The sequence below is a fragment of the Oncorhynchus mykiss genome, chromosome 13, assembly GCF_057628025.1.
Source record: "Oncorhynchus mykiss isolate SJ-2025 chromosome 13, ASM5762802v1, whole genome shotgun sequence".
In the NCBI taxonomy this organism is placed as follows: domain Eukaryota; kingdom Metazoa; phylum Chordata; class Actinopteri; order Salmoniformes; family Salmonidae; genus Oncorhynchus; species Oncorhynchus mykiss.
This window is the reverse complement of record NC_143034.1, coordinates 10,929,134-10,954,093: the sequence shown is the minus strand read 5'-3', so window position 1 is coordinate 10,954,093 and position 24,960 is coordinate 10,929,134. Positions and strand designations below refer to the sequence as shown.

At 41.7% G+C, this 24,960-nt stretch overlaps 2 protein-coding genes across 2 annotated transcripts in view; one reads left to right on the top strand and one right to left on the bottom strand.

Moving 5' to 3' along the window:
* LOC110495032 (myosin heavy chain, fast skeletal muscle) overlaps positions 1-24,960 on the top strand; it is a 125,358-nt gene that overhangs the window by 29,787 nt on the left and 70,611 nt on the right. The gene's annotated exons all lie outside the window — the stretch shown is intronic.
* On the bottom strand, positions 1,034-22,137 carry LOC110513509 (myosin heavy chain, fast skeletal muscle). Its single transcript, XM_090195102.1, has 41 exons — positions 21,974-22,137; positions 21,217-21,262; positions 20,858-21,085; positions 20,381-20,527; positions 19,987-20,143; positions 18,906-18,933; positions 18,533-18,641; positions 18,273-18,365; positions 18,037-18,097; positions 17,802-17,900; positions 17,364-17,467; positions 16,006-16,144; positions 15,653-15,771; positions 15,338-15,487; positions 15,073-15,243; positions 14,557-14,860; positions 14,135-14,199; positions 13,952-14,039; positions 13,718-13,835; positions 13,445-13,568; positions 11,562-11,698; positions 10,832-11,087; positions 10,388-10,630; positions 9,943-10,119; positions 9,701-9,846; positions 9,424-9,514; positions 8,693-9,082; positions 8,445-8,571; positions 8,110-8,228; positions 7,698-7,894; positions 7,389-7,572; positions 7,087-7,252; positions 6,815-6,939; positions 6,348-6,656; positions 5,919-6,122; positions 5,636-5,761; positions 5,330-5,500; positions 2,246-2,350; positions 2,070-2,165; positions 1,478-1,609; positions 1,034-1,166 (listed from the first exon to the last, which is right to left on the bottom strand). Exons 3-41 carry the CDS (start codon positions 21,071-21,073, stop codon positions 1,146-1,148), a joined length of 5,814 nt encoding a protein of 1,937 aa, XP_090051228.1. The 5' UTR covers positions 21,074-21,085; positions 21,217-21,262; positions 21,974-22,137; the 3' UTR covers positions 1,034-1,145.

Sequence of the window (24,960 nt, the reverse complement as noted above, 5' to 3'; positions counted from 1 at the left end):
ATTCCATGTTCGTTCCAAATTAAATGTTTTACTCCCCGTACCTGCTTCGTCTCTCCAGCGTCATTCCATGTGACAACGTGAGGCTTATTTGATCGAATAGAAATGTCATAATGCTACGTTTGTAGCGAATGCACTGATATAAGTGGATGCAAACAAAGCTGATGGAAATATTTTCTTGTGTCTTGAATTTACGGATAGCCAGAGGCACACTCCAACACTCAGACATGATTTACAAACAAAGCGTTCGTGTTAGTGAGTCCGCCAGATCAGAGGAAGTAGGGAGGAGCTGGGATGTTCTCTTGATAAGTACGTGAATGGGACCATTTTCTTGTCCTGCTAAGCATTCAAAATGCAACGAGTACTTTTGGGTGTCAGGAAAAATATATGGAGTAAAAAGTACACCATCTTGACGACCAATATTACAAGTATTTTCTTGTGTAAGCTAGCCTGACGACTCACACTAAATCCTTCCGCTGATCTGTTGTTTGCTACACACTTCATTGCGAAGAGAAAACTAGCGTCCGCGGACGCGGCGTAGTGTTTGGCCGGAGCATGGAGTCTGGGAAGCTAGGCAACATGTAGGCTGCTATCTTACTCGAAATAAAATCAAGTGCGATGGAACAAATTGGAGAGAGTGACTAAAATATCACTGTAAGCCTCCCAGGGACGTTGTGCCTCTAAGTGTTAAGAACTAGCATAGTGGATTAATAATGTTGTATTGTATTACACTCTCTAAACGTTTTCTTACAGGAACATTTCAATTTGGGCCTGTCCATATAGGCCAATTCCCCTGACTGTAAAGGGTTAAAACTATAATTAGATTTTTAGCTGGTCAGACCTTACATCCATAACTCAGTCTATTAATTTGAGTGGTTACATTTCTCCAGCTTAATCCCTCATCTGATGTGAACGCTTTGTTGTGGTACCACTTTGTTGTTGTTGGAATCCCAGATTGCTCCTTTAATTAAATTACAATATTTAATGGTATTAAACATCTGTTTGCTGAGTAATAAATCCACAGTCACAAAGGAAGTGTATGTAGATCCACATGTTTTTAATCAATGCTCAACATTTCACCATGAAAATCATATTTTATGCATCACAGGAAAATGGTAAGACTTTGATCTCCAATACTTTGGTCTTGTTTATTCAGCAACTTCTTTTCCCTGTAAGAATAAAGAAATAATATAATGGATCAGTAATAATAATGAACATAATAAATATATGGATAGACTTGGATAGAATATAATATATCAAGCATTTAATGCTCAGTGCTCAGCTTGGATTTTCAATTTTTAAGTTCCAACTGAATTCATCTTAATTGTTTAGCCCTTCCTGAAATGTTCTTCATATAGATCTTCAATACAGTTGAGTGTAATAGGTCAGTATTGACCTCTGAGAAGACTGATTCATAGGTGGTGTTGATGTGGTCATATCTGAACATGAGTCAGGTACAGGTTTAGAAGCAGTTCTGTACCTTTCCAGAGTCACGGGTCTTGGCTCTGAGCTTGTTGACCTGAGTCTCAGCGATGTCAGCACGCTCCTCAGCCTCCTCCAGCTCATGCTGAACCTTCCTGAACTTAGACATGTGCTGGTTTGCCGCTTCCTCCTGGGTGAGGAAAGGGAGGGAGAGCAGAAGATCAGCATTTAAAGTTTGAAGCTTCAGGTAGGAAATTAATATTCTGTTTTTAAAGGTATTTAAAAATAAAAAATATTGACAGATTTAGGATAACAATGTAAACAGGAAGATAGATGATACAGCAGAGGAAGTGAGTGGCAGAACGGGGATCAAACCGCTGCCTCCAGCACGATCACTAGACCAGCCCCCAGCGCAGCAAATTCATATTCAACCCCATCTCCTTTAAGTTGGTAACGAATAGGAGGCACTCACAATGTGTACAATTTCATCAGCAATTACTTGCACTATCAATTGTTATTGTTGACTGATGTGCTGTAGCAACACTTACTTCAAACTACATTTTATGGACATTAAGTTTCGTAATGTTTACTAGGGATTTTTTCTTCTTGAATGTATGCTTTCAGAGAATTTGACTAAGTTTGTGACTCACCGCTTCCTCAGAATGCCTCTTGTAGGCCTTCACTTTCATCTGCAGCTTATCTACCAGGTCCTGAAGTCTGCCAACGTTCTTCTTATCCTCCTCAGTCTGTGGGAGAAGATCAAAGAATCAATGTCCCATAGTTAAATACACAAACCTCTCTGTGTGAAGAATGTACTTTCTCTTACCTGGTAAGTGAGCTCCTTGACTCTGCGCTCATACTTGCGGACTCCCTTGACTGCGTCTGCACCTCTTCTCTGCTCAGCCTCCACCTCAGTCTCGAGCTCACGCACCTTTGTGGAACAAATACATGTAGGCATTTGTTTGAGGTGGTGAAATCAGACATAACAAATCTTGTAAAACAGGTAGAGTCTTCTACCCAGTCAAGGAGGCACAATTGTCTGTTCCTATGTAATTTTACAAGTGGTTCCCAATGTGCAATTTCAATTTTACATTTGTTTATTTTACATTTGCTTATGTTTGCTAGAAACAACAGATGAAACTACCGAGAATCTGTGGAACAAGATTAGAAGGTCCAATACAATGTAATATTATTCATCCACTGTTTATGTTCTTAACCCCTAGATGTACAACATGGGCCTGGGAGGCTCACAGGGATATTGGTATGCACGGTGTTACAACAATGACCAATTGTTTCAACTCAATTCTCATTTTATTTATAATACATATGACGTTTTATACATTTTGTCATGCATTTAGCGGTGTATGATGCAGTACCAGTATGACCACTAGAGGCCACTGTTTAAATGTTGTGAGCAGGGTTTGCCATGTTGCGGTTTTCCAACAAAATTGGTCTACTTTGAAAACGATGTTGCGGGTTTTTAGGTTACTTCTAAATTACATTGCGGCGGCCATAGCATTTTTCTTTAAACTATATAGATGTAAACCAAGAGCTCCCGATTGGCGCAGCAATCTATATATAGCCTGGTTCGATTCCAGGCTGAATCTCAACCTGCCACGATAAGGAGTCTCATAGTGCAGCGCACAATTGGCCCAGCGTCGTCCGGGTTTAGCCGGTGTCGGCTCTCATTGTAAATAAGAATATGTTCTTTACTGACATGCCTAGTTAAATAAAGGTTACATATATAATTGTTTAACTAAACATGTTTCCCATATCAATAAAGCCCTTTGAATTGAATTGCGTGGTGGAGGGCCAGATGGGTGTGCCTGCACGTCTTAACAACTTCTTACCAGTTGTAGGTAGGCAATTTAAATTGTCATTATGGAGACACCCATTTCCAACCCTTTTTCCATAAAACATATTAACGTGCTAGAACTGATGTGCATCCAGAAATAAGGCGACAAAGCACAGGAGAACGACTTTAGGCGCTCTAGAGCGCATTCGATACATTTGGTCGGAGGTCGTTTGAACAACATTCTAATGTCGACGCTGTTTACAACAAGCAAAATATTTTACATGTACAGTTCTTGGGTCTGGAGTGCTGCGCGAGTGGACATTTTAGACTGAAGTTATGGAAATATGTGCATCTGTAAAGGGGAAAAGTCCACAATGAAACTAACATTAAATGTGGCCATTAATTAGATGATTAATTTCAATGCCTATGTAGCCTACCACTTGATACAATAAATATGTTGAAATGACGACATCACTGGAGTAATTGCAAATCAATTTGTGCCACTTGTGTAGCCTACATGGTGCTGGCAAAATGATTTAATAAATAGCGTTGTGTTCCTATTCAATTATTAATGACCATGTTTAGTTACTGAAATTTGATGTTGAAAATTGTGATCAGGGTCACAGTTCTATAGTAACTAGTTGTTGAGAGAATGCATTAGACTGAAGGTAACAGTCAGTCAGATTAGGCTACAGGTTAAAAAAAAGTTCTCTCAATTTTCATCCCTTAAACTCTACTGTTGGAATGATCTATAGTTATGCACTTACGCAGTCAAACAAGTTAACACCCATTGATTGAAAATTGCCGGGCGAGTTTAATTATATTTTCTCTTGCAACATATTTCCTTTATCAGTCACATTAGCTCACAATAATTATTATTTAAATGTGCCAACTCCTCTCTTGTTGTTGAATTATTATTTGTGGCTTGTTTTCAGGCCTTGTGGGCGGGTTTTGGGTCGTCATTGGTCTAGAAATTTTGGCTGAGCCTGACAACCCTGGTTGTGACGTGACTTCAATTATGGGCTCGCGCTGTTGACAGAAGTTTGTCCAGTGAGTCAACAGCAAGACAAAAGCAGCTAAATTAATACACTTTTGATGTATTTATTTTGAAGGTAAGCAAATGGAGAAGCACCATATTCCAGTGTAATGTTTCCGGGGTATGTACATATGTTTGTTGAGATTTTATGTTTTTATGAACTTATGAAAGTCCTCTAGCCTACAAGCTCATTTAGCCGTTAGAGTGCTAGCTGGTAGCCCCATAGCAACGCTATGCTTCCCTAGTAACGGCCCTTTTGCAGCAGAGTGAATGAGACATGAAGCTGATAGCGATCTAGAGAGAGAGAGAAATTAAACAACTGTAACTAGATGTAAATCAAAGATCACTATGAGATGAATTGGATGAATGTGTGTTTATGTATCAGAAATTGTATTATTATTATAATTATTATTGATTCTATTAATTGAATAGCAGTTTAGAAGAAATGTACAAGCCTAAATGAAACAACTAGATAAATACATTTTTATGTCTTCAATTTATTTGAAGGTCTTGGTTCCAATTCTTCTCAACTCCACTGCATAAGTGTAACACATTCCCAACGTTTTTTATTTGAACATAATTGCACTGTAATTATTTGTATTTATTTAACCTTTATTTAACTAGGAAAGTCAGTTAAGTACACATACTTATTTACAATGACGGCCTACCAAAAGACAAAAGACCTCTGCGGGGACAGAATAAAATAAATAACATATAAATATAGGACAAAACACACACCAACGATAACTGAGACAACACAACGCTACATAAAGAGAGACCAATTTAAGCTGTATAATGTTATTTATTAGGGTCCTAGACTTGATTAGTCCAACCATGCACTGCAGAAGTCATAGTAAAACTGCTTGGAAGCTATGTTTTATCACACTCTCATGTAGGAATTGTGTTCTGATATTATGAAGGCGTCCCTGATCACAAAATGGGTCCCCAATGCAAAGAAGTTTGGGAACCCCTGATTGAGAAAAGTCATGACACAATGCTCCTTTGTATTTTACATGATCAAATACTTTTTCAGCAATCAGTCCTTCAATCCACCCTAATCCACCCTGCTGGTAACTCACCCTGGACTCCAGTTTCTGGAGCTGCTTCTTGCCTCCCTTCATGGCCAGATTCTCAGCCTCATCCAGGCGGTGCTGCAGGTCCTTGACTGTGACCTCCAGGTTCTTCTTCATCCTCTCCAGGTGAGAGCTGGTGTCCTGCTCCTTCTTCAGCTCCTCAGCCATCATGGCCGCCTGGAAAAGTAGTTTGTTTAATTCATGCACCAATTGGCACCAATCATGACGTCTCTGATATCTTTGTTGTTCTTAACCAGCCCAGCTATCATTGGCCTTAGGGACAAGTCATGTTGATGTAATTCAAAGACTCACATCAGTGATTGCCTTTTTGGCCTTCTCCTCTGCATTCCTGGCCTCCTGGACGATGTCGTCCACCTCTCCCTGCACCTGTACCAGGTCAGTCTCCAGCTTCTTCTTGGTGTTCAGAAGGCTGGTGTTCTGAAGGAGGAAACAAGACAATTTATTTGACTCTCAAGATAACCTACAAGCTCAAGCCTGAAATTATGAAAGTCTAAGAGCAAGAACTGTTGAATTCCAGGTGTGTGTAAACGGTATGCTTGGTTGAGTTTCATTAGAAATGGTTTTTGACAGATACCTGGGAGTGCAGCAGTCCAACACGCTCGCTGGCGTCAACCAGCTCAGTCTCAGCCACTTTGCGGCCTCTCTCTGTCTGCTCCAGAGCAACTCTCAGCTCCTCGATTTCAGCCACCATCAGACCGTTTCTGCGCTCCACCATGGCTGCCTGCTCCTTCATGTCTTCTGCGACACGGACGGCATCATCAAGGTGCAATTGGGCATCCTGGGGTTCACAATGACATACGTTCATTAGGACTTGTGGAAGTAGAGGTGATAGGATCGATCAGTGATAGAAATGTTCACTGGGAAGAATTTACTCAATATCCCTACCTTTCTACAGTATATAGTTCAGTCTATTTAATTCCTCTGTTCTGTTATTTTCTACAGATTCACAAACAAATCCCTCTACATGTTCAGGTGTTTGAACCTGATGTCCCAGTCCTTTTACCTTGAGCTGTCCCTGGACGTTCCTCAGCTGTTTCTGGGCCTCAGAGGCCATCCTGTTGGAGTGGCTCAGCTGGATCTCCATCTCGTTCAGGTCTCCCTCCATCTTCTTCTTCACCCTCAGGGCATCATTCCTGCTCCTGATCTCAGAGTCCAGGGTGCTCTGCATGGAGTCAACCACCCTCTGGCTGTTCCTCTTGATCTGCTCCATCTCCTCGTCCTTCTCTGCGATCTTCCTGTCCACCTCTCCCTTGATCTGGTTCAGCTCCAGCTGCACACGCAGAATCTTGGATTCCTCGTGCTCCAGTGTTCCCTGGACAAACAGAGGCAGCCAGGCCAATTGTGTTCAATACATTTGGATGTAGGAATTAAATATATATGACTACAATAACACCAATACAGAGGGCATTTCACTCTAGCTGGCATTGGTTAGTTAACACTGCTTTCCCATCAAACAGCTGTAGTTTGTACCTCAGCCTCCTCCAGAGCGGTCTGGATCTCAGACTTCTCTGTCTCCACAGTCTTCTTGGCCTTCTCCAGCTCATGGATGCTCTTGCCAGTCTCTCCGATCTGCTCAGTCAGGTCAGAGATCTCCTCTGCACACACACGCGAGAAGTTTAGACTTGGGAGATTTTAAGTGGATATCGCCAATTTTGACATTGAATCATGAACAACAGTTTATTAACAGCAAATCATATTGCTAATAAAACATAAGCCAAATATAACTGCTGTCAAATGCTCACGCTGCAGGTTCTTGTTCTCTCTCTTCAGAGTCTCCAGATGATCCAGAGCCTCCTCGTAGGAGTTCTTCATCTTGAAGAGTTCAGTGCTCATAGAGCGAGCCTCCTTCTGAGCTCCTTCCAGCTCAGCCTGGCCCTCCTCATACTTCTGCTTCCAGTCTGCCAGAACCTAGCGAAATACATGGGATTTTCATTAGAAGTCATTGATGAAGAGTTTTGATTCAGAAATATTCTACAATTTTACTACAATTGATCATATAGCAGTCAGTAAATATCAGCCTATGGTAAGGTTTATTCATTTTCACCTTGTCAAAGTTCCTCTGCTTCTTGTCAAGGTTGGCGGCCAATGCGTTGGCTCTCTCAACATCAATCATGAGGTCCTCCACCTCTCCCTGCAGCCTCTGCTTGGTCTTCTCCAGGGAGGCACACTTGGAGTTGGTCGCCTCAATGGTCTCCTCAGCATCCTGCAGACGCTGGGCCAGCTTCTTCCTGTTAGACAATAGAGGTTGGTTTTACAGTTTGAAAGAAATGTTAAATCATATACTGACCCCATCATATACCCCCCTCATCATCCACACCCTATATTTGAGTTTTTTCTGTTGCGTGCGACTCACTTGGCCTCCTCCAGCTCCTCTGTGCGCTGGATAGCATCAGTTTCATACTTAGTCCTCCACTGAGCCACCTCACTGTTGGCCTTGGACATGCCGCGTTGCAGCTCTGCCTTGGCCTCCTGCTCCTCCTCAAACTGCTCCCTCAGGAGGTCACAGTCATGGCGGGCAGACTGGACACCGTGGGCCAATGCGTTTTTAGCCTGTGAGAAAGAAAGACAAAATGCAAAGAGAGATGAGAGAGAAAGCCAAACAAATGACAGTAGGGGTCTCTGAGGATGGAGAGACAGTAGGGGTCTCTGAGGATGGAGAGACAGTAGAAGTCTCTGATGATGGAGAGACAATAGGAGTCTGAGGGTGGCGTAGTCACCGTCTATGTAAATATATGGCTCTAAACTTTCCATCTTGGGTCCCTTACCTTGACCTCCTCCTCAATCGCCCTCTTCAGCTCCTCCACCTGCTGGGTGAAGGCCTGTTTTCCTCTGGTCAGCTGAGACACCAGGGCTTCCTTCTCCTCCAACTGGCGACCAAACTCACCTGTAGGGACAGAGGGCCATCTTGTTAATGACATCTCTGTTTTCTAAGATTGAAAATGTATTTTAATGTATCATCGGGCAATGTTGTTCGGTGGTGAATAGTACAGTAGAAACTATGTGGACCAGTGGAGGCTCCTCAGAAGAAGTGGTTACAGCCCACATTACTTTGTGTTTTACTGAAGGAAAGCATTGGGTTGCTGTTCATTGTTGATGGTACCATTTTCTGTCAGGAGTCTGGCCCTCTGTCCACTGATGTCGTTGACCTGGCGAACATTCTCATCATTCTTAGTCTTCAGCTCACTCAGCTGGTCCTCAAGAGTACGGCACATCTTCTCCAGATTGCCCTGTTAGTGTAACATGTTCCATCATTACTTTATATATGTGACTCCTGTCAACTTCATGTCACTTGAATGGTAATGTAGTTGACCCTCCTCAACACTGCTTGATCAAAACATCACTACTCACCTTAGCCTTGGCGACGGCCTCCATGTTGCTAGAGAGGTCATCAATCTCCATCTTGTATTCGCTCTTCTCCTTCTCCAGCTTCTGCTTGACGCGCTGTAGGTTGTCGATCTGCTCCCCAAGCTCAGCCACACTGTCGGCCTGCTTCTTGCGCAGAGCGGCGGCTGTGGCCTCATGCTGCAGGGTGGACTCTTCAAGATCACGACGCAGCTTCTGGAACTCTGCCTCACGCTTCTTGTTCATCTCAATCTGAGCAGCAGTGGCGCCTCCGGCCTCCTCCAGCCTCTCGCTGATCTCCTCAAGTTCCCTGGAGAGATCGGCCCTCTGCTTCTCAACCTTAGCCCTGGCAGCACGCTCAGCCTCAATTTCCTCCTCCAGCTCCTCAATACGGGCCTAGAACAGGGGACAGGAGCAGGGGGATGAACACAACAATACAGTTGAAACAATTGAAACTCACAAAATTATAATGGTATGTATATTTTTCATAAATGTGTTACGACAAGGACAGTTACACTAATTTATTCAGCAGACAGCGTTCTATGCAGGATCAAAAACCACAATGTTAACAAGCACCATCTTTACAACTTTTGGAAGCACTAGTAAACAGCATCACCTTCCAACCTACTCAGCCATCAGAGGCCACCGGGAAAAATGTCTGCTTCCAGAATAATGTTGTTCAGGAAATGATTCAAGTCTGTGCTTTTCTGTACTGGAGCTTATATCCTGTACTGTACCTGGAGTTCCTTGATCTTCTTCTGCAGCTGAGCTCCCAGAGACTGCTCATCCTCAACCTTGCTGAGGAGCTGGGTGGTCTCAAACTCCTTCCTAAGAAACACAAATAGGTTGATTGCAGAGTTAGTTTTGGTTTGATAGTGTAAAGGCTCATGTAAAGGATCATACCATTCACTTTGCTTGTAAGAATCTCCATGGAAATGCTAATTCATAATAACAAGTATTAGCCAAGAACAACCATTATAGCAGGTAATACTGTAGTCATTTGTTTGTGTTTACTTCTTGATTTTCTCATCAGCTTGTTGCTTGTCATTCTCCAGGTCCATTATGGACTCCTGGGCCAGTTTCAGATCTCCCTCCAGCTTTCTCTTGGATCTCTCAAGGTCCATACGGAGCTTCTTCTCTTGCTCCAGAGAACCCTCAAGCTAGAAGATAAAAACACATATATTATTAAAATCTAAACAACTGAAGATAATATAATCTTACATACTATCATGGCCAAAATGTCAAACTCCACTCACGTCGTCCACTTGCTGTTCCAGCTTGGTCTTGGCCTTGGTCAGAGTGTTGACTTTGTCCTCCTCTGCCTGCAGGTCATCCAGTGTCTGCTGGTGGGCCTCTTGGAGGGCTTTCTTCTCCTTGGTCAGCTTGGCAACACTCTCATCCATAGACGCCATCTCCTCTGTCAGGTTTTTAACCTGTAAATGGCCACAACATAATTATACTTCACCATAAAGGGAAGATTTAGTTTGTTATATATTGCATTCATTTAATTTAGATTAGAAATGTGTCAACAATTACTGCACTGTAGATTCAACACTAGATGGGAAGTAACCCACAACTGAAATTCTACTATTGTGTCTTCATTTTTCCTGCTCCCACAATACAACTTGAATTCCATTTCTGTTATGCTATGTTTTGAGTTGATTATTGTTTGGTTAGACTGTCTATGGTAAAACACAATACCTTGTTTTCAGTGGCATGCTTCTCCTTCTCCACTTTGGCCAGGGTGAGCTCCAGGTCATCAATGTCCTTCTTCAGCTCAGAGCACTCATCCTCCAGCTTCCTCTTCTTGGCAGTCAACTCAGCATTGATCTCCTCCTCATCCTCCAGCCTCTCGGTCGTCTCTTTGATTTTGGCCTCCAGCTGGATCTTGCTCTTGATGAGCCCCTCGCACCTTTCCTCAGCATCGTTCAGACTCTCTCCTTCCTAGTTTCAGAACAGGAGGAAGAATCAGAGGCCTCACTTTAGTGAAAGATGTCACAGCAAATCAATAGAAATTCATGAAACATATACAGCATATAACATGGGCAATAGAAATGTGAGTTAGCCACATACTTCACAGAGTGTTTGTGCGTTTCTATTCATGTGTGTGTAAATGTGCCCATTTGAGGGTAGTTTTTCACTCACAGATGCTATTTGGAGCGCCAGGTCGTTCTTCTCCTGTGTCAGGGCCACCAACTTCTCCTCCATTTGCTTCTTTGTAGCCAGAGCTTTGGCCAGGTCTGTCGTCATCTTCTCATAGTTCTCCTTCATGTTTGCCAGCTCCTTCTCAGTCTCAGCGCTCTGCAACAGGGGCTTGATCTTGAAGTACAACTTCATCCACGGCCAGGTTTTGACATTCATGAATGAGCGGATGTTGTACTGGATGGCGTAAATTGATTCTCTGGTCGACAGAAAGGATACAGTAGCATGGTGAGGGACATACTTAAAGCTACATTCTGGGATTAGATGAACAACAAAACAGACCCACCTGCCACTGTTTGTTTACAGCTGAGGAAGGTGGCTGGGGACATATAACCCCTCCTAAATTAATTGACAGTGGTCTAGATGCAAGGACTGACGGGTCATGCATTTTAAGCTCATGAGGCATTTTATGTACTTCAAGAATGAATATTTAAATGCCACACATTTAAATGACAATTGAACAGCCAAATCCCAAACTGCAGCTATAAAGCTAGAATCCTTAGATGCTACATCCATTTCTGGACTAAATGAATTAACCCTAAAGCTTTAGTAGAGAATTATAAGATGTACCTTCTCATTCTGAACAACTCACAGCATATACAGTATGTAATCATAATGCATTAGATACAGGTGGTTGACAGAAAGCTTTGCCAAGATGTCTACTATTCCTCACCTCCTCTCCATCATCTTGCTAAACTCTCTCCTCATGAGGAATCCACGGCTGAGAGCCTGGACCATGCCGACCAGAGTGGCCAGCTTCTCATCTCTCATCTCCTCCAGGACACCCAGCAGACCGGCTTTGAAGAACACCTGAGACACAGGTTAACATGGTCAATGGAACCACAGATAGAAAGGCTTGAATCAAAAGAGGGGAACAACACCACTAGTTTGATTTAAACAACATTAACTCTGCAATAGTTACAAACAAACCATGGGATAGGTTGTTTCTAAGTTGTTAGTTATTGTACTGTTGTACAGAGCCTTCAGAAAGTATTCACAGACCTCAACTTTTCCCAGCCTGAATTTAAAATTAATTACATTGAGATGTTGTGTCACTGGCCTTCACACAATAGCCCATAATGTCAAAGTGGAATTATGTTTTTAGACACATTTTTACAAATGAATTCATTTGAAATGAAAAGCTGAAATGTCTTGGGTCAATAAGTATCCAACCCCTGTGTTATGTCAAGCCTAAATAAGTTCAGGAGTAAAAATGTGCTTAACAAGTCACATCATAAGTTGCATGGACTCACTCTGTGGGCAATAATAGTGTCTAACATGATTTTTTTAAATGACTACTTCATCTCTATACCCCACACATTCAGTTATCTGTAAGGTCCCTCAGTCGAGCAGTAAATTTCAAACACAGATTCAACCACAAAGACCAGGGAGGTTTTTCCAATGCCTCACAAAGAAAGGCACCTATTGGTAGATGGGTAAAGTTATCGATTACACTTTGGATGGTGTATCAATACACCTAGTAACTACAAATATATAGGCATCCTTCCTAACTCAGTTGCCAGAGAGAAAGGAAACCGCTTGGGGATTTCATCATGAGGCGAATAGTGACTTTAAAACAGAGTTTAATGGCTGTGATAGGAGAAAACTGAGGATGGATCAACAAAATTGTAGTTACCTCACAACACTAATGTAAATGACAGAGTGAAAAGAAGAAAGCCTGTACAGATTAAAAATATTCCAAAACATGCATCCTGTTTGCAATAAGGCACTATAGTAAAACTGCAAAATAATGTGGCAAAGAAATGTACTTTAAGTCCTGAATACAAAGCATTATGTTTGGGGCAAATCCAACACAACACTGAGTACCACTCCACATTTTTTCAAGCATGGTGGTGGCTGCATTATGTTGTTGGTATGCTCGTTGTTGACAAACTATGGAGTTTTTTTTACGATAAAAAGAAACTGGCTGTCTAGCAATGATCAACAACCATCTTGACAGAGCTTGAAGAATTGTTTAAAGAGTAATGTTCAAATATTGTACAATCCAGGTGTGGAAAGCTCTTAAAGACTTACCCAGAAAGGATCACAGCTGTAATCGCTTCCAAAAGGAAGTCTAACATGTCTTGGCCCAGAGGGTTGAATACTTATGTAATCATGTTTTATTTTTCATAATTGTTATTTACAAACATTCTCATTTTTCTTCCACTTTGACATTAGAATATTTTGTGTCGCTCATTGACAACAAATCACAATTAAATCCCAACTTTTCACGCAACAAAATGTGGAAAAAGTCAAGGGGTGTGAATACTTTCTGAAGGCACTGTAGATAAATAATGTGCACAGATACAGATGACTGCAGCCATACGACTAACAAAAAGCAAATGATAATGACTTTAGTTTCTCTTCTATACTTATCATGTATGACTTTGAATAAATAAACTGGACAATGTTTTTCCACCTTTTCCATTAGTTAAATGAAGAAGAAAGAACAAAAGGATGGATAGATCAACTGCAGAGATTTTATATGGTACAGGTTTAAATTATTATTCAAGTTGTGTTTTGTTGTCAGCTTTTGCTGGGGGGTATTTGACTGACCTTGGTGTGTCCAAACTTGTAATCCTCGTGATTCACATCAATGGACCCAAGCAGCTTCTCAGAAGCCTTCTTGTTGTCCATGAACTGGCCCTCAGGGATGACACTGGCATTCAGTACTTTGTACCTGAATGAGAAGACAGTTTTAAAGTATGTCAAGTTGTAATAGGTTGGTAATATTTCGTAAAAGGTAAGACTATTCTGATGCTGGGAAAACCCTTGGAGCAGATATTTTATGTGGTGTGTGTGCGTGTGTGTGTGCTTGTGCGTATGTACCTCTGCTTGAAATCAGCATAGATGATTCTGCTGGGGAATCCCTTTCTGCAGATCCTGATACCCTCCAGTACACCATTACACCTGAGCTGGTGGATAACCAGGAAGTTCTCCATCAGACCTGGTAAAACAAAACAAGTCTCTTTTAATACTCATAAACTGGTTATAGATTGGGATTGTTAAGGTCACTGATACTGTACTGATAAGATGACATATTTAACTCAATATTTCTTGTACCTGGAGTCTTTGACTCGTTGGGGATCAGGCAGCGCACAAAGTGAGGATGAGTGCTCCTCAAGTTGGTCATCAGCTTATGTAAGTTCTCCTGTAAGGGGGTTACAAACCATTTTCTCAGACATACTGTCATTTATGATAATTGCACCTTTTGAAGGACTGAATCTACACATTTCAAAAGCTCACCCTGAACTGGGAGGACACAGTCTGCATGGAACCACCCTTCTTCTTGCCTCCTTTCTTGGCTTTATCTGTTAAAACGGGGGAAAGTTAAAGATAACTAGAAAAGTACATTTCCTAGAGCGGGTGGAATAAATAGAATCACAATAAGCGTATAAAGAAATCTAGAGTGGTCTTGTCTTCAGCAAACACACTAATTATAAACCAGAGAATCTCTGGTTGACTTCACACTTATCTAGAGGCAAATGCTGCCAATGAGATTGTGTAAAATAAGACTAATTGTATGATTAAATTAACCGAGTGTATGAGTAAATCAACACAGTGATAAACTCTGAGAAATTGTGATACATTCAAAGACTTTAAAGAACATTTAGATCGATGTTGTAACTAGTGCTTCATTAATTATTTTGACGTGATGCCAGTCTTACCCTCAGGAGGGGCAGCAGGATACAGGGCAGCCAGAATTTTGACTGCGGACTTCCCGTACAGTTGACATACTGAGTCGTTCAGGGGGTCCTTGTTCTTCTCCAGCCATCCAGTGATGTTGTAGTCCACAGTGCCGGCGTAGTGCACCAGGGAGAAGTGGGCCTCTGCCTTGCCTTTGGCAGGCTTGGGCTTCTCAAACGCCTGTGTTTTGCCAAGATGCTGGGCGTACAGCTTGTCCTTGAAGGTAGTGTCTGAAGACTTGGGGAACATGCACTCCTCTTCAAGGATGGAGAAGATGCCCAATGGCTTTACGAAAAGAGATGTAAATCAAATTAGTGATATTTCCATTTAGGATCACATTTATTCCTTTAGTAAACATGCTGTTATAGGATTATATTCCTTTAGGGACACATAATAGGAAACATTGAGATCTCAACAGTCAGATGCTGATAATATCTCACACAGCGTTCCATTTGAGCTTTGCTGTTGAGGTCCATTATAATCCTCAGACATCTTACCTTCTCAATAAGCTCAATGCAGGCAGCCAAGTCCATGCCGAAGTCAATGAAGGCCCAGACGATTCCCTCCTTCTTGTACTCCTCTTGCTCCAGGACGAACATGGTGTGGTTGAAAAACTGTTGCAGTTTCTCATTGGTGAAGTTGATGCACAGCTGCTCCATGCTGTTGTACTGTTGATGGAGTTTTAAAAGGGATAATTTCATCATACAAGACTGTAATCCATCTCAATCAGAACTTATTGTCTTGTTCTGGTCTCATACTCACATCAAAGATCTCAAACCCGGCAATGTCAAGCACACCGATATAGAACTGCCTTGGATTCTTGGTGTCCAACATCTCATTGATACGGATGACCATCCACAAGAACATCCTCTCATAGATGGACTTGGCCAGAGCACTGACTGAGTTATTAACCTGCAATGATAATACCTCAAATTAATACATAGTATTGACCATGTCCAGTGATAAGGTGATACAAGCTTGGAAAAAACAACATCACTATTCAAAAAAGCATAGCACTCATCTCCACAAAGATTCCTGTGCTCAGAAAATGTTAGATGCTGTGTTTGGCAGTCTTACCTGAGCCACAGTCTGTCCCTTGGTCACATACTCGTTGCCGACCTTCACTCTGGGGTAGCACAGAGCCTTCAACATCTCAGCTGAGTTCAGGCCCAGCAGGTAGGCGATTTTATCAGCCACTGGAGAGAGAACCAACAACAACAGACTCAGGGACACAATATCAATTGTTTATGATGTCACACTGACAAAATAGTTTGGCCAAATCATATCTGAATGTAGTATTTTGGTCTCCTAAAATGATTTCCTGCCTGACTTTCATGTGGCACTGTCTGTCTTAGGTGTTCTATTTCTATGTTGGGGACTGGGAATGGGACTAATGCTCTACATATTGTATATCTATGAGTGGGACTCACCCTCTGTGCCGTCTGGCTCGGCCTGCTCCTCACGCTGCTTCTGCTTGAATTTCAAGTTTCCATGGTGCACTACAGCTCCTGTCAGCTTGTAGATGCCAACCTTCTCTTCATTAGTGAAGCCCAGGATTGTAATGGCATCCTGGCATTAAAGAGGAAGTACAACAGAGATTAACTGATTGGTAGTTTTCTCAGTTACACTACAGTTCTGGGCTCACTCTGTAGGAGTAAGCGCTTAGACATAGAGACAGATATGACAAAATAGAGTAAGGACAGGTGTACATTAGACCACAAACAGAAAGCGGACAGGAAACCAAAGATTAAACAGACATAAGTGTAATGGCCGAAGCCATCCGTGCTTTAAAGTGCATAAGGACTTAGGGCAAAGAGGAGGAGGTGACACTTAAATACAGTATCTATTATGGAAAGAGCAGGACACCATTATAAAGATTAGATAGAGAGGAACAAACATAAGTGTTTAGGGTAAAGGCCATAAGTGTTTAGGGTAAAGGACATAAGTGTTTAGGGTAAAGGACATAATTGCTTAGGGTAAAGGACATAATTGCTTAGGGTAAAGGACATAAGTGCTTAGGGTAAGATAGACATATATTAATTTTAGGACACGAGAGGGTCCTGCCACCATTGTAATCTAATCAAGAGCGGATACAGGCGTTATTGGGCATGAACAAGCAGGAAGTCTGGACTGAAAGATAATGGTGGCAGATGACCTGAGGGAAGTAAATTCATTAACATATGGAATGGACTCATATGCTGTGTGTGTATAAATACAGAGCCAGTGCTCTGGGAAAGTGTGTGTTCCGCGGACCATCTTGGCTTCTGATATACTTGTATTAAAAGCCTATATTGAATTTACAAGTTCTTGTAAGTGTTATATTTTGAAACGATCCTCCACGACAACTCCAGAACAAATGGGATGAATAGATATTACTCTGTGCCAACACATTAGTGATGGAAACACAAAAGGAGTTTTACACAGTTCCACAAGGAACTTAGCTCTCTTGTGGAAGCCTTATATGGCGAAATGTGAAGTTATGAAGAGTTGCTTGAGGCACATGCCAAACTAACACAAGTAATTTGTCCCGTGTAGCTCGGTTGGTAGAGCAGGACACTTGCTATGCCAGAGTTGTGGGTTCAAATCCCACGGGGGACCAGTATGAAAATGTATGCACTCACTTACAGTAAGTCTCTCTGGATAATGGAGTCTACTAGATGACTAAATTGTAATAAAAAATCATACATTCTCAGCTGTTACCAACTTTTAATTGCACATAGCATTCAGTGTGTATGGTGATCCTACCCATTCTATATCTAGAGTTTGGTTAACCCTTTGTTTGACTCACATCTGTGGCATCCAACTCTTCATTGTCATTAATGCTGGCCACAGTGATCTGTCCCTGGCTGCACATGGGGAAGTCGTAGGGGTTGGTGGTGATGAGCGCCATTTCTGTGGACAACAGAGAACAGCTTGTTAGTTAAAAATGTTAGAATTCTGCTCTCCTACCTTTACAGTATCTCTCCCTCCTTTACTCAATAGATGGACTCAATGATACATGTAGTATATAATGAATAGCATAAAGAGGAGACTGAGACTTGTGGACTAGTGCATCACAGTGTATTACTCTATAGATATTTCCCAGAGACCTGACTCATGTCTAGATGTCTTGTTACCTTGGATGTAATCATTGTAATAGTATTATTAGTGTGGACTATGAATATTTTTAGCAAGTTCCACAGATGGGGGTGGGAGTAATTTCCCCTGAACCTCTACTTTGCCGTACCAACTATGTCAGGTTTGTGGCCTGTCATCATCTGGAAGAAGATGTGGTAGCCTCTCTCATCGGGCAGCTGGAAGGACACTCTGGACTTCTCCAGCAGATCTGGGAGAGAAAGTTTTAGTGACACAAGGAGAGTGAGAAAGAGAGAGAGAACATGAGATAACATTTAATGATATAATCTCCCCCAAAAAGTATTTGAATTTAGAAAATAATTGAGAGACAATCCAAACCAACTCACAGGTCTCAATGTCAGCTTTAGCCAGTTTACCAGCTTGGAAGTGAATCCTGATGAATTTACCCTGTAGTAGAGCATGGGGGTTAGAAATAGGTCAACAAATGAATCTAAACATTTACTTTGAAAGACCCCTGTAAATGTTACAGTTTGTTGGACAGTTGTTGACATCACTATAGGGAACTACTGAAATATATTTTTCCAATATAAGGTAACTTCCACAGTATGCCCTTCATACTTACAAAGCGAGACGAGTTGTCATTCCTCACTGTCTTGGCATTACCGTAAGACTCCAGCAGAGGGTTAGCTGCAATGATCTGATCCTCAAGAGACCCCTGATTGAGACAAACACAAGTTGCTCAGAAACTGGAAAAGTGTTCAAGTTTGTTTTCGCTCGATTGCTTGAACAAATTTCTTGAAACATGATTCACAGCTGGAAAAAAAGTTTGCTCAGAAAACCAAACTGAAATGTGATTAAAAGTCAAACATAAGCACAACTTACCTGCATTTTGTTGGGGTCTGCTTCCTTCTTCCCACCAGACACTGCAATGGTGGCAAAGTACTGGATGACACGCTTGGTGTTGACAGTCTTTCCTGCACCGGATTCTCCGCTGGTTTATATGACAGAGAAAGAGGGGTTTTAGTTACATGTTTGAGTGTCAGATTGTCTTTCACTAAGAAATAGCATAGAAAAATACACTGTTAACCTGTGTTCTGACATAAGTCTTTAACAAATAATCCTTCTCATCGACTCGTTATTACACATAACCTGATGCTCTAATCCATTCATAATGTCATGTATTTCATCACACCAAGTGACCCAACTTATTACAATAGAAACACTTTCTCAAGTGACATTTTAGTAAACAACTTACGTAATCAGGACGGACTGGTTCTCCTTATCTGGAACCAAAAAAACACATTACTTATCATATTCAAGCAACATTCAGGCGACATTATTTAATTCATAGCATCATCATGAATTTCATTTTGGAACATTTTCCATTCAAGGGTAGTGAGATCAGATTTTCCCAGCAAACTGTTGTTAGCCAGACTAGAAAACAGTAGATACCTCTCTGAAGCATATTTTAATCCACCCATCCACCGTGGCACTTGTGGACATTTTTATGTATTGGTCTGTCTCTCCACGTGAGAGACGTAGACTCTGTCTCAACCTTTCAGTCTTTACTGAAGAATAGGGCTTGGGTCTGTCTGTCTTATCTGGTATCCTGTGTGAACTTATGTATTCTCTCTCTCTATCTCTAAAGCCCTGAGCCCTAGGATCATGCCTCGGGACTATCTGGCCTGATGACTCCTGGCTGTCCCCAGTCCACCTGGTCGTGCTGCTGCTCCAGTTTCAACTGTTCTGCCTGCGGCTATGGAACCCTGATCTGTTCACTGGATGTGCTACCTTGTCCTTGACCTGCTGTTTTTCGACTCTCTCTTTCCCACTCTCTCTCTCTCTCTCTCTCTCTCTCTCTCTCTCTCTCTCTCTCTCTCTCTCACGCCCTCTCTCTCTCTATACCCCACCTGCTATCTCGACCTCTGAATGCTCAGCTATGAAAATCCAACTGACATTTACTCTTGAGGTACTGTTGCACCCTCTACAACCACTGTGATTATTATTTGACCCTGCTGGTCATCTATAAACGTTTGAACATCTTGAAGAACAATCTGGCCTTAATGGCCATGTACTCTTATAATCTCCACCCGGCACAGCCAGAAGAGGACTGGCCACCCCACAGAGACAGGTTCCACTCTAGGTCCTGCCTTTCTATGGAGTTTTCCTAGCCACTGTGCTTCTACATTTGCTTTGCTTGCTGTTTGGGGTTTTAGGCTGGGTTTTTGTAAAAGCACTTTCTGACATCTGCTTATGTAAAAATCGCTTTATAAATAAATGTGATTGATTGATCCAACCATCCATCCATCCATCCATCCATCCATGAGATATCGTACCAATCATCATGAACTGAAAGGCGTTGTCAGAGACGGAGAAGATATGGGGTGGAGCCTCCATCCTCTTCTTCCCTCTGTAGGCGTTGACAACCTCTTCGTCGTACACAGGGAGCCACTTGTAGGGGTTCACCGTGGCACAGAAGAGCCCAGAGTAGGTCTGGATGAAAGCATAATTAATTTAGGAGATTAACAAAGTCAGATTGACTTTTACCTGGATTTATGTGAGGATGTGGGTGTACTTTGGTAAACTGATGTGGATCTACTGTATTGATATGTTTTGGTTTCTACCATTCATGTATGTGTAGGACTGTATGTGTATATTTATTATGTTCATGTGTATGTGTGTGTTTATTATGTTAATGTGTGTGTGAGTTTGTATGTGCAGGTTTCTTACATAGATCATCCATGCTGCATAACGCTCTTTGAGGTTATACAACACAGAGGCTTCATTCAGGTAGGTCATCATGGCCATGTCCTCAATCTTGTCGTACTTAGGGGGGTTCATCTCATAGATGTCTGCATCTTTGAACTCTTTTCCTTCCTGAAACAGTCAGAAATCTAGATTACACACAGATCAAAGTGGACATGACTGAATGTTTTTTGCCCATTAAATAGAAGTTTAATCAGTAACAAAATGCCCACATTAATCCAACTACTTTTTTTTACCACCCACTGACACATAACTGTTTTTTTACTAGTCAATAACAAACAATCCATGCCATTTTTAAATAGCAGCGATAAAAATGATGTACTTGAAGGTTATATTCTGCTTACAAAAAACATGAGTATTTCATTGTTGTTGCATTTAGTAGATTTTACAAGAATTAGAGTACACATACTTGAATTTGAATACTTTTCAGGTCCGTCTTACCTCCTTAGTGCCGTCAGGTTTCGTGACTGTTACAGTACACTTCCCTTCAGCCCTGGCAGTGACCAGACCCTTAAGGTAAAGCTCCACCTTGTCTGCCACATAGCAGGCGTTCTTTGAATCAAAGGGTGTGGCTTGTGCCTCCATCCTCTCCTTCTCAGACTTACGGAGGTATATGGCAGCCTTGCCGTAGATTTGCATCTCAGCGTCCGTACTCATGGTGACGGATAACTAGGAAAGAGATGAAACAAGAAACATGAAACTCTGTGGTGCTTCCTCCCCAGTCAACAGAGTTAGGTGAGCGGTATCACTAACAGAATATTCTCATCACTTTTTATGTGAAGACTCAAACCATGTCTCACCTTCTTTTTCCCCTCCTAAAGATGAATGTGTACTTCTTTGAGGACCCTGTGAAACATGAGAGTGTTGTGAAAACACACATAACCAAAGCCTTCTCAATTAGCCCCGAATGGCTAAAAAACATGTAACTCAATCATTACAGCCATGTGAAATTCAACTACAGGTGCAACTGATATCTTTTATTTTTCTATTGGCAACTTACTTAACTACACATTCTGTCAGGAATTCAAATAAATTCCCATAAAACCCAGTTACATTCTAGAACACCAACTCAATTTACTACACATTCTGTCAGGAATTCAAATAAATTCCCATAAAACCCAGTTACATTCTAGAACACCAACTCAATTTACTACACATTCTGTCAGGAATTCAAATAAATTCCCATAAAACCCAGTTACATTCTAGAACACCAACTCAATTTACTACACATTCTGTCAGGAATTCAAATAAATTCCCATAAAACCCAGTTACATTCTAGAACACCAACTCAATTTACTACACATTCTGTCAGGAATTCAAATAAATTCCCATAAAACCCAGTTACATTCTAGAACACCCTTTCAAGTGCAGGAGCACCACTTCTGACTGTAAATGAAAGTCTCAGATTTGAAGTAAAATACAAAATAAAGAAATACATATTTTTAAAATTTGCATATTCAATTGAAGCCAATTGAAACAGTGCAGTTAGCCACCTGTCAGATGCTGAGTCCAAAGATGAGACAAATATACAAATCTAAGGAGGTGGAGAGGTCTTACCACAGAGGAAGAAGGTATCTGACTTATGGATGCTGGGGCCTCAGCCTCCTTATATCTGGTTGGAAGTGCCAACCAGGCAAAAGTTAATTATGGACCACTCTGGGAAAGGACATGGATTGACTGAGAGACCTCTGTGTGTCTGTGTCTCACTAGCACCTCCCACTGAGTCCATGTTGCCCCCCTACAACTAATACATAAAATCTAAGCCTTATTTAGTGAAACTTTAGTGGCATTAATCCTTATCAACCACTTTACATATACAGTACATACAGTACCAGTCAAAAGTTTGGACACACCTACTCATTACAGGGTTTTTCTTTATTTGTACTATTGTCTACATTATAGAATAATAGTGAAGACATCAAAACTATGAAATAACACATATGGAATGATCTAGTAACCAAAAAAGTCTTAAACAAATCAAAATATATTTTAGATTTTAGATTCTTCAAAGTAGCCACCATTTGCCTTGATGACAGCTTTGCATACTCTTGGCATTCTCTCAACCAGCTTCATGGGGTAGTCACCTGGAATGCATTTCAATTAACAAGTGTGCCTTGTTAAAAGTTAATTTGTGGAATTTATTTCCTTCTTAATGTGTTTGAGCCAATGAGTTGTGTTGTGACAAGGTAGGGTTGGTATACAGAAGATAGCCCTATTTGGTAAAAGACCAAGTCCATATTATGGCAAGAACATCTCAAATAAGCAAAGAGAAATGACAGCACATCAATACTTTAAGACATGAAGGTCAGTCAATACAGAAAATGTCAAGAACTTTTCAAGTGCATTCAAGTGCATTCACAAAAACCATCAAGAGCTGTGATGTAACTAGCTCTCATGAGGACCGCCACAGGAAAGGAAGACCCAGAGTTACCTCTGCTTCAGAGAATAAGTTCATTAGAGTTTCCAGCCTCGGATTGCAGCTCAAATAAATGCTTCACATAGTTCAAGTAACAGACACATCTCAACATCAACTGTTCAGAGGAGACTGTGTAAATCAGATTTTCATGGTCGAATTCCTGCAAAGAAACCACTACTAAAGGACACCAATAAGAAGAAGAGACTTGCTTGGGCCAAGAAACACGAGCAATGGACATTAGACCGGTGGAAATCTGTCCTTTGGTTTGATTAGTCCAAATTTGAGATTTTTGGTTCCAACCACCGTGTCTTTGTGAGACGCAGAGTAGGTGAACGGATGATCTCTGCATGTGTGGTTCCCACCGTGAAGCATGGTATTGAGTGGAGATTGATGAGGGCCATTTAAAAAAATACATATTTTTTTTAGAATAAGGCGTAACGTAACAACTTAACGTAACATCATGTGGAAAAGGGGAAGGGGTCTGAAAACTTTATGAATGTAAATACAAACGTATTTGGACTTCCCTTCAAATTAGTGGATTCAGAAATTCACCCACACCCGTTGCTTACAGGTGTATAAAATCGAGCATACAGCCATGCAATCTCCATAGACAAACATTGGCAGTAGAATGGCCTTACTGAAGAGCGCATTGACTTTCAACGTGGCACCCTCATAGAAATCCAACTTTCCAACAAGTCAGTTTGTCAAATTTCTGCCCTGCTAGAGCTGCCACGGTCTGGTAGGAAAGTCAGCACAAGAACTGTTCGTCGGGAGCTTCATGAAATGGGTTTCCATGGCCGAGCAGCCGCACACAAGCCTTAGATCACCATGCCCAACGCCAATCGTTGGCTGGAGTTGTGTAAAGATTGCCGCCTTTGGACTCTGGAGCAGTGGAAGCGCGTTCTAAAGAGTGATGAATCACGCTTCATCATCTGGCAGTCCGACAGACTAATCTGAGTTTGGCGGAACGCTACCTGCCCAAATGCATAGTGCCAACTGTAAAGTTTGGTGGAGGAGGAATAATTGTCTGGGGCTCTTTTTTATGGTTCGGGCTAATGATTTTTGGAATTAGATGTTCCACATACTTTTGGTCATGTAGTGTATTGCTCTTGTTTTGAATCTCTCCATGTTCATTATTATTAAACTCACCACTGTACCTGCTTCCTGACTCCCTGCATCTCTGTTAAAACTCTCGTTTTAATATGATGAATCTATTCCTTTTTAAATATTTTCTTCAAAGCAAACAAACATCTTATAGTCAAATCTTGGTGTAAAAGCAGGTGAGCTGGTTCTACTCTTATTGTTTTGTGCTGGAAATCCAAAGGGGTCAAGAATACGTGTCAAGCCTCTTACCATAGATAAACAGGCTAGACATGTTATAACCATTTTTTTTAAATTGTGAAGCTTGCATTCAATTGCCCTTCCCTGTTGCACACAACACGCTTCCATACCCCCTGTCACGAGGGGATTTATGGCTGATTTCAAACCCTGGTCCACCCTGTTACTGTCCACCCTGTTACTGTCCACCCTGTTACTGTCCACCCTGTTACTGTCCACCCTGTTACTGTCCACCCTGTTACGGTCCACCCTGTTACGGTCCACCCTGTTACGGTCCACCCTGTTACGGTCCACCCTGTTACTGTCCACCCTGTTACTGTCCACCCTGTTACTGTCCACCCTGTTACGGTCCACCCTGTTACTGTCCACCCTGTTACTGTCCACCCTGTTACTGTCCACCCTGTTACTGTCCACCCTGTTACTGTCCACCCTGTTACGGTCCACCCTGTTACTGTCCACCCTGTTACTGTCCACCCTGTTACGGTCCACCCTGTTACTGTCCACCCTGTTACTGTCCACCCTGTTACTGTCCACCCTGTTACTGTCCACCCTGTTACTGTCCACCCTGTTACTGTCCACCCTGTTACGGTCCACCCTGTTACTTTACTTAATAGCCACGTATTTCTTTTATTTAACCCGTTGAGATGGTTAAACATGTGTTTTATTAAGTTGAACACATGATGTCTATGAAGGAATGTTAAACTCAGGCAAAATAAAATGTTTTCATTCACCAAGTATCACTACCCAAAAGGGACTCATTTCGTGGAATGACCCATGTTTCACTACCCAA